This window comes from Ruditapes philippinarum, unplaced genomic scaffold (assembly GCF_026571515.1).
Source record: "Ruditapes philippinarum isolate M1 unplaced genomic scaffold, ASM2657151v2 ctg422_1_1_1_1, whole genome shotgun sequence".
Lineage (NCBI taxonomy): Eukaryota > Metazoa > Mollusca > Bivalvia > Venerida > Veneridae > Ruditapes > Ruditapes philippinarum.
Genome location: NW_026865596.1, coordinates 180970 through 191473, shown reverse-complemented (window position 1 = coordinate 191473; position 10504 = coordinate 180970). Strand labels below are relative to the sequence as shown.

Sequence of the window (10504 nt, the reverse complement as noted above, 5' to 3'; positions counted from 1 at the left end):
TATGTTATACATTTATTTATTCTTCAATATATCCCGAGATTCATTACAGGTACAATTAAGTTTTATATTTACATAAGGTTGGATATATCATTAAACATTTATCTATTTCTTCAATATATCCCGAGATTCATTACAGGTACAAGTTTTATATATACATTAGGGTGGACATATCATTAAAGAATATAATATAAGATACAACATCATTATTAATACAGATATGACAATAAAGACTAAATATCAAGATACAAAACATATGGCTGTTTGTAACAAATATTGAACCCTGGAACTATAATACATGTAGGTAAGTATTTTATAATACACTATATAGGTTGATTGCACTAGCATCTTCTGTTGAGCTGGATCAATGACATTGATCAAATTACTATCACAAAGATATAAACTTTGAATACCATTGTTATTTGTCTAGACAATATTTTAAATACATTGCTAGTGTAGTGTCTCAGCTGGCTTCATGTTTGGCCACATACACCGTTCTCCTGTTTAATCTTGTATCTAAACTCAATAGTTAATAATTATATAATACCCATCTGTGACTAATCACCGTAGTAAAATATATACATTCGTTAGTTTTCCGAACAAGTCAAATCTAAATAATACACATGCAGAAAACAAATCACCTCCCCACATTTGTAGTGAATTCAATTAAAGTCGAAAATTTCTATCAGTTTTATGTTCTAATCATTCCCGAAAGATATTCACAACCCAGTAATATCCACCATGTCTCTTTGAAGCAGGGCGAATTTTGATTGTTCAATTCCTGTGTTTGGACATGTTAGTTGTTTCACTTGTTGAGCTGTGAGAGGACATCATCAAAACGTTCCATAAACACGTCAACATGCTTCGTCTTAAACAACAAGGTTGTTCTAAACCTCAGTGATGTAGGTCCACATGCACCCGTGTGAACGCCTTAAATTACAACACATTACAAACTTAGTTGATGAAATATATAACATAATCACCCAGCTCTTGTAATTTTGTATGTTTTCCTCTTTGATTTTTTAGCATTTTAAGATTTGCAAAATTTAAGGTATAAAGTGAAGTATGTATTTACGTTTTGTAATTCATATAAAGGTAAGGAATTATAAATTGTTTTTAGCTAAACCTCAAAATAATGGAGAGCAAAGCAATAAACAAACAACAAGGAAGGATATTATAGTACTCCTACAAAAATATTTCTTTTAATAAAAATAAAACAAAACATAAGTGCATAACTATATAATATCATATACTTGTCGTTTACCTTTTTTACGGAGATCGGCCATTGCTTTATCCCTGTTATCCGTGGTGTTGAAATCAATGGCACATAATGTTCCAAGTCCTCTAGTATTTGATAATATTCCAGGGTACTTGGACTGGAAAGAAAAAAATATTCAGGCTCATTAATTATGTTTCAGAAAAATTGGAATTATTAAACTCCGGAGAGAATACCAGCACACCGTTAAAGTGTTTGTTTAAATTTTGATATAAACGTTTTATATAATTGTTAGACATGCACTGATTTTATCTTTTAGTTCTCACACGACGAATCATTTCTCGAATCATTTCTAGATGATATATAAATTATTTTTTCAATCATTTTTATTGACGCTATTCAAATAAAAAATTCTCGATTCTACATTTCATCTCCATTCCTCACACTGTCTACATAATGCTACGTTATTATATTTATCAGTGTAAAGCAACGGCTTAAACGGAATTGAACTATTTTGTTACTGTTAACAGTTATTGCTGTTGTTGTTGTTTAGGACGTGTACGATCTATCGAAAAATGGACCAATAAATGAGATATTTTTTACAAAGAAAAGTGTGACCGTACCCCTAGCAGTAATTGAATTATAAAATACATGCAGAAGAAGATTGCCTAAGTGTAACTTCTGTGAATTCCTTGAGAATTTGCACCCACGCAACTTTCTCTATATAGACTAGGATCGGAAGTGACCAACCATAAACGAAACTGCATATTTAAACAATAAAAGATACTAGTAGTATCAGGTGACTGAATAGTTATTTTACTGACATGAAAGTGGATTGGTCTACTATGAGCACATTTTCCATAAGTAACGTTATTTCAAATATTGAAGATAAATATAAGAAATGTATTATTTGGATATTCTCTTATAGGCATCTGGGCATATTGCGCTCTGTTAAATATAAACGCCATTTTTTATTGTTTTAAGAACATCCTGTATGTGACACACTATTAGAGGACATTAAATGATTACCTGCATATTGAATAGCCCTGACATGAGGTACTCTCCCGTGACCTTCACACTATCCAGTAAATTGTCTTCCCTTATCACCTTGACGACTTCTTCCAGAAGGGCAATCTTACTGGGGTCTCCAACCCATGTGTTAAAGATCCTGTGACCCTATAGAAAATGCAAGACAAATTAAATGCACAGTGGTTATCTTCCGTACATGCGGACATATATTTATCAATTTAGCCAGCACAATTTTTGCTGTTGAGTGTTAAGTTTTATCGAGCTCCTTTTTGTCTATTCATATAAACAAGCTCAAATAGCAGGCCCGAAAGATGTGCTCGCATTGCAGGCATGACAGTGAAAACGCAAGTTAGTACAAAAGTATGTTTGTTTTGAACGGTTTGCCTTTATGTACTTTACTCGAATTGGGCATTAATATGGGATATAACATTACATTCTGTTCATTTAATGGTGTAAAAAATCAATGTACTTCTGGTTAATACATCTTTCTTGAAAAAAAGGTTCTTTGCTCAAGATGAGACTCGTAGTGAATTTCAAATCTTGAAAGGTTTTTAATTTAATAAATTCTGTCTGAAGGCGTTGTCTCATTTTTCAACCATTGGGCAGAGGGGGGGGGGGGGGGGCACTTTCGGCTCTTAATTTCGAAATGCAACCACAACGAAAAAAGAACACTGACGTAAAATGTTCTCTATGAAAACATTATTTTTCGCACAAAATGGAATAAAAATAATATTTGAGCATGACAGCCAAAAACATGTCGCTGTTGCATAAATGTTTGTTTTGTTCCAGTATGATTCAAATTTGTCCAATTTAAGGTACGTTGTAAACATTGACCATTACAGTCAATGCCATTTTGAGGTGCCATAAAATGTAAATAAATAAGTTATAACATAAGCTAACATCTGTGTATATTCTCATGTGAGATAAAATAAATCAGTCATGTATATAAAAGATGTACCTCTTTCGGTTTGAAGGTCACCTTCTTGTAGAATCCACCTGTTAACATTTTCTTGCTAAATGAAACAATATCTGGAGAATCAGTCAAGTTGAAGTGTTCATGCGCCCAGAACTTGCCTGTTGCTCCACATCCTGTCTGTACTTCATCGATGATGAAACCCATACCCCTCTAAACAAAGCAATATAATGGTTGAAACTCTAATAATTCTTCCTCACAAAATGCCATTTGCAAATTCTTCTATTGACATATAATCAATTTCTATACATTAACATTTACTGAAAAAATATTCGTTAAAATAATCTGAAAATAAATTAATTATTAAGATAAGACCCTGATTAATTGAATTGCAGGTTTCAATACTCGTATAGTTGTAAAGAAAGTAAATTCCTTCATAGTCTCATGTCGATATTTGGACTACAGAACAAAAGTTTCTTAATTTAGTAATTAAAGATTTTAAATATTTACTAACAGTAGACTATAGCCGACGTTATATGTACCTTATTAGTTATATCTCGAAGACCCTGGAAGAAATATGGTGTTGCAAATTTATCTCCCCCTTCACATTGTACCGGCTCGACAATGATACCAGCAACTGTTTGGCCTTTCTTATTGTATTCATCTATCTTATCTTCCACCTGAAACCAACACTCAAATATAATGTAGTTTATACAAGTGTGGAGTTTGTGAACGTTTCTAGACCGGATCCACTCGTTTCATTGGTTACATTTTAAAGTTAAAGATTGAACGTTTCACCAATTGTGTAGGAATAGTTTTATCAACATCCAATGGCAATGATAATTCGTCAGGAGGTTTTGTAAAGTAGAGAAATTATGGATATCCACGAATGACCGACGACGGACACACTGCCATCACAAAAGCTCACCTCTAAGCACTTTGTGCTCAGGTGAGACTAAAATTGAATATTGCAAATTGCAAATATAGATGTCAAGAACATTACAAAGCTTCAAAAATGCCATATTTTTAGAAAATTTGAAAAGTAGTTCCGAGAAAAAGCACTGAAATAATATTTATGATATAACACTCTCAATACGATTATCTACATGCAGGTTGAAATTATGTAGCTATTATTATAACTTTGTGATTGATCACATACCTCCTCTAGGATCTTGCTTTCCTCTGTTCTGTTCTCAACAACATTCTCTTCCAGTGGATATTTTAAGTTCGGGAATCTTACAATGGGCCAGTCAGGTACTGGGAAGTCAAGCTTGTGAAGCCATTTAGAATGCGAGCAAGCAAGAGCTCCTGTTAAGTACAAATTGTATACATATATTTGCATTTGATATTTTAAAATCGCATTTCTAATGCCGGCAATAACACAGATATTGTTTAACATTTCATCTTTAATTCAGCTGCTCCTTAGATGTTTCAATGTTAGATCAGACTATTTTACTAGGATCATATTGTAACTGTCATCACAAGAATCTCTCACTTTGCATTATTTGAGACAGAATGTGATCTTCTTAAGATTGGATACCTATCTGGATACTTTGTAAGTTCCATAGCAAAAAATGTTTTTGTTGTTCTTACATTAATTAATTTTGCATGTTTGGTTTTATTTAACATCGCCATGCTTTAATATATACGAGGTTTGTCCCAAAAGTTTGCATACTACGTCTATGCAAGGGGATCATTCGCCGTTGGTTGCTATGAGAAGTCACTGGTTGGTAGTCTATTAGATGTTGCATGTCAAACACCAAGGCTTTAACTTCATGCTTTTAAAGATTTAGAATTTTTAAAGTTTTTACAGTAAGGAAAATTCATGACCCCCTAGGGTGAGGCTAATATAGACCCCATGTGTATAATTTGAACAAACTTGGTAGATTTTCACTACACAATGTTTCATGCTAAATATCTAAACTTTAGTCTTCATTGTTTTAGAGAAGGAATTTTCTTTTAAAGTTTTAAATATATATACAAAGGAAAAATCTATGACTTTCATCCCCACCTGCACCCCGGGCGGGCCAATTTTGACTGGAGGGCTATAATTTGAACATTGTTGGTTAACGTTCACCACACGATGTTTTATGTTAAATATCTAAGATATAGGTCTTGCAGTTTTCAAGAAGAAGATTTTTGAAGTATTTACTATGTAATGAAGATTGACGCCATTAACGAAGCATGACTGACCCAGAGGGTAAAAGCTTACTTTGTGCTTTGGTGGGCTAAATAAAACAATAACAATTTGAAACAGCGTCTGTAACATAACGGGAATGACACAGTAAGTGAGCTAAAATAATTAAGTATTATAATGTATTTCCCTGTGGTTAGACACATTGAAAGTAAAAACAAATGATTTCTCAAAACTACATAAGTGCCTTGAAACTTTTTTGAGATTTCTGGGAAAATCCTCGTATATATTTTCCAGCAACAATAAAAAAACCGTTGAAATATGCATTGTTCTCTTTTCGTCATTTTTCTTCCAATTGAGACAGGATATGGATGAAGTACTGTTGAACTGATTCTAAATCAAACTCATGAGACAATGCTGACTTTAGACATGCTCACTTACTGGAAAAATTCATGTGAACAAATCGAATAGTTTAGTTTATGAAATACATATTACTATTATACATTACCATCCAATGCTTATTCCTATTTAGCATCACTAACTCACACTCAGCGGTTTTAATGTTTTGTATTTTAGTCGTCAATGGACATGAATATGGCTAGTTTAATGCAGCATTAAGTTAATTTCCCTCTGGAAAGTTATATAAAAGAACAAATATTATAGTCGAGTTGTTAAAATAAAATTCTTACCCATTGTCCTGCCGTGGAAGGAGTTGTTAAATGAAAGGAATGAGAGGGAAGGTGACCCTGGTGCCTTATTGATGATGCAGGATTCCAGTGCTTCCTGACTTGGCGGCATACCTCCTCTAGCATCACTCTGAAATGTTTAGTTATTACATGAATATTCAAATATCACTCTTGCCTGAAATATAACAACATAATATAACAACACTGCTACAACTATCAGTACATTAATGTTGATATAAGACGGAATTGTTGAAGACAAATAGAGAGCATGATATGGTTCTACTATATGGATCATGCAAAAATGGTGGTATTTAATACTAAGATGGCGCATTTAATAGAGTTTCGAACTTACCATAAATTTCATAAACACCGCTTTCATTCCATGCTCAACAGAACATGTTCCGCATGCCATAGTCTGTACGTGGTTCATTCCTGGAGGTGCCACCTAAAACGGAAAATCAAAATATTGAATGATATGTTTAAAACAAATGTATACAACTTACTTCACATGAAAAATAAAAACCCTGGTTTATTCAATTACATCGGTTAATGTTATTATTATATTCATATTCTCAAGAAAACATCACCTTATAGATTGAGTCCTGAATGTAGGAAGGTCCGGTATTAAAGAATTATAGCTATACCTACTGAGACAAGGGTGTTCTGTAACCTTGATACCCAATCTGCTGGTGGGTATACACCCAGAGCTGGGCGATTCACAAATGTTGACTGAAAAATGCATAGATAAATAGATTCATAGATTAATTTGATTTATAAAACACAATTTCTTGGTTATATTATATATCTATTCACAACGTTATATTTATAAGATTACATGAACTATATATATACTTAGTAATTGTAACAACTTTATGTTGACAAAGCTATTTTTACTATTAGAATAGCAAAATGACAAATAATCAATTAATTAAATGAAGACTGATTAAATTGAATGTGACTAATCTGTAGATCTGTATGCACGGTATCGTGATTTTATTTTACCAGATTTTCCGGTTTTGACACAGCATTGATCAAGGCAGGGTGGTTGTAACCTAGAAACAACAGAAAATCACCATGAAGCACAAAATATCACATCATGTTTTTTTTTTCATTTCCAAATGTCATCATTTTGTATACGAGTTCTTCAAACATGCACATAGTGGACTGCTTTTATCAAATTTCAGTCTTTCCTACGTTTAAAAAGTTATTTTAAAGGTTAGATACCATCATAAAGATACACATTTAAAAGCGTGGATTATTGGTTACAGAAAAAAATCGCGATGATATCGACCTTTCTTGATAACTTATAAACAGGAGAATATTTAGATTTGTATCATTTTTCGTCGAAATTTCAATATAAACTGTCAAACAAAAATATAACAAATACGTTGCAGATTATATATATTTACCAAGAGGCACTGATGATATCTGGGTAAACAAATCTAACATGACGTTACCGTCTACGTCAGCGAGGTAGTTGCCATGGCTGTTATCATAGTCACAGAAAAAATGCACTGCACCAACATTCTGGAATATAAAAAAACAACAATTGAACAAAAGTCAGTTGGAGGTAAATAAACTCGAACACATGTATCAACCTTGAATAAGCGTCACTTAAGATTCAGTCAAGGTCAAGGTCATTTAAGAGTCAAACTTTGATCTTCTTTCAAATAATTTCCTACAGGCAGTTGTTGTCAAGTATGAAGATAATCCATCAATAAACAACAAAATAATAGCCTATTAAAGCAAAAATCAAGCAAAATTCAACAACTTGACCATCAATGTCATTGATAAGTTATGGTAACCGTCAAAAGAGGGTTGTTTTTATGTATATAAGACAAATTAAAGCAAAAAGCACACAAAATTAAAAAAAAAATAACTTGAATGTCAAGGTCATTCATAAGTCAATATCAAGTTTAGTCTGGTATATTTGAAGGTCCTTTCAAAGAAGGAAGATATTCCATTTAGAAATAAAAAAGAAATTTAGAATTTGCGGACGAAAAAGTCGATCACATAATTAAAGATATATTGTTATTAAATTACAGAAGACAGACAAAGGCTGATAGTAAAAACTCAGTATCAACTAAGCACATAGCACAGTAAGCGTGAAGTAAATTCAAACATGTTTTTTAACACAAATTGGTTTCTTGTGTTGAGTGGGTTATTCAATAAACGGTGCGCATTACGCAGGACTTAACCTAGCAAACCCCAGGTCTACAGAAAACCAAGTTTCTTTACGAATTCCATGTCTGCAGAAAACCATTTGCATCCATGGTCTACTAGAAACCATGTTCCTCTCCCAGAACTAAAACTCGTTATATCTAACGCTCTTAAATATCTTGTGATTGTTAAACAACTGACCATAACATTTTAATCACGTGGGGCTTTTGTTAATTCTTGAACGAGTGCTTTTTACGAGGACTTACCTGTATCTGATCAAGTTGTTCTATCAGCTGTTTTGATCTCGGCCCGGGGATATCAGTAACCACCCTTGGACCATTTGGTTCAAAGTCATTCACATTCGGTTGATAGGCTAATGCGAGCACTTGCCTCTCAGCTGAAAATTTTAGTTTGAAGTTTTATTCTCTTTTTTTATCACATTTGAAACAGCATAGTTTAACAACAATTCGAAAGTACGCATTTTATGCAGGAACACTAAACCACACACACTCTTTCTTAATAAAACATACAGATTCCAGGTATTCTGTAATCATTTTAATCACAATATAGACAGTAATTTTGCAACCCACAAACGGCAAATTCATAGCTTTACACACTATAATGGTTACTTGAAAACATGGTTTTCAAAATTTTTCTAAATGGTACTTGCTTCTAAAATCAATCATATAAATTCCACCTTCTTCAATTATTGAGTTCGACTTAAACAAGTGAATGATTAGATAAAGGTTATACCTGTAAACATCTATTTTTGGAACTGGTGACCTTGACACCAGTGACCCTTAACTAAACCCGAAAGAAGAGGACCTTCCTAGGCGTCCGTATTAAACATGAAATACATCATAATGAAAAATAAAGGCTGTATGATAACAAATGTATTTTTTTTTAACTACATCAGTTACCTTGATCACGACCCTAGTCCCCCCCCCCCCACACTCCAAAAAAAAGATGGAGGACCATTAAATAAATGAAGTAATTAGGAGAAATACCAGATAAATCAGTTAACCATAACCGGCTGATAAAAAGGGTAACTGGGAAAATTAATGACACAGTTTTATAACATTGCAATATCATAATTAGATTTAGCCAACTTTCATGTCGGTTTAGGTTAACCACATCCATTCTCAAAGTGTTGAAAAGGACAATAAATTGGTATCTATTTATCTATTGATATAAAACAGTTTTCGTTGATTGGTTCAAATTCTTTGTCATTCTTGTTGACCCTTTCAATTTTTGGGTCATTGATTTTGGTGTAATCCCTCTGCGTTACTATAAATTCAGTGGTCTTCAAAGACAATTACTATATGCCTGTGGGCATAAATTGAAAGGAATATAAGCAAAATACAATACATCTGGGACATACGATAAGTTATCGTATATCCCAGAATACATGTAGAAAGTTAGTAAAATTCAAATTTAAACACGCCCTAAGGCTATCAGACAGATAGTCCTGACTATAATTGATGCTGGTTGATTAATGCATGTTTTTTCTACGTTAATGAGCACCTTCGCGGGCAGTTTTTATGCAAGAATACCCTGGTTAATTACAGTGAAGTGTTTCCGTTGTATATATCATATAGACATTGCACGATTTTCTCGCATCACTTTGAAAATTGATCAGGAATAAGGTCTGTTAAAAATTAGCCATAGGTAACGGATTCAAAATTTGATGGTTCACCGGAACAGTTATTGAAATAGATCTTAAAAAACACCAACAAAAAAAAAACAAAAACAAAAAAACTGCAAAATCAAAATTTAGATTTTGCTTCTAAAATATTGCAAATAGGGAAGAATTTGTTCAAATTTTAAAATTGCTTGTTTCTGGAGGAAGTGCGACCAGAATGAATCGTTTTCTTAGTAATAACAACAAGATGCGCTATAAGTAAGTATTTGTTAGTCTTCATTATGATACGTTTAGATATAGTTTAAGTACTGCATATATAGATCTATATTTAAAAAAAACAACAAAAAACAAATTATATCAATTATTGTACAAAAGCTACTTACATATGTTAACAGATTTCTTTACATTCCTTAGCAAGCGATTGATTCCCCTGGTAACCGACATTTTACTAACCGACTGAATGAATTCTCAATGTTTACAACGTGAAGAGCCGTTTACAACTGTGTTTATAAAAGTCGTTGTTTATATACAAACAGAAGTCGGTCAATATTCTCACAGTCATAACCGCTATATTGCTTAACATTAAATACGGCTCTTATAGACCTTGAACTAATGAACTACTACATTATCGGTAATCATAAATACAAGTTGAAAAAAAAAAGTTTAAAATCATTTATATATAATTATACCTGTTGAAAAAAGGTTTAAAAACGTTCTAGTATGGCAC

At 32.7% G+C, this 10504-nt stretch overlaps 1 protein-coding gene across 1 annotated transcript; it reads right to left on the bottom strand.

The window, feature by feature from the left end:
* On the bottom strand, positions 1–10321 carry LOC132729667 (4-aminobutyrate aminotransferase, mitochondrial-like). The gene is made up of 13 exons (XM_060715477.1): positions 10161–10321; positions 8402–8532; positions 7385–7502; positions 6978–7027; positions 6624–6704; positions 6328–6420; positions 5979–6105; positions 4315–4463; positions 3698–3835; positions 3201–3368; positions 2243–2389; positions 1262–1373; positions 1–927 (listed from the first exon to the last, which is right to left on the bottom strand). The coding sequence occupies exons 1-13, from the start codon at positions 10219–10221 to the stop codon at positions 803–805; spliced, it is 1500 nt and encodes a 499-aa protein (XP_060571460.1). The 5' UTR covers positions 10222–10321; the 3' UTR covers positions 1–802.
* Between the last annotated feature and the right edge of the window lie 183 nt (positions 10322–10504).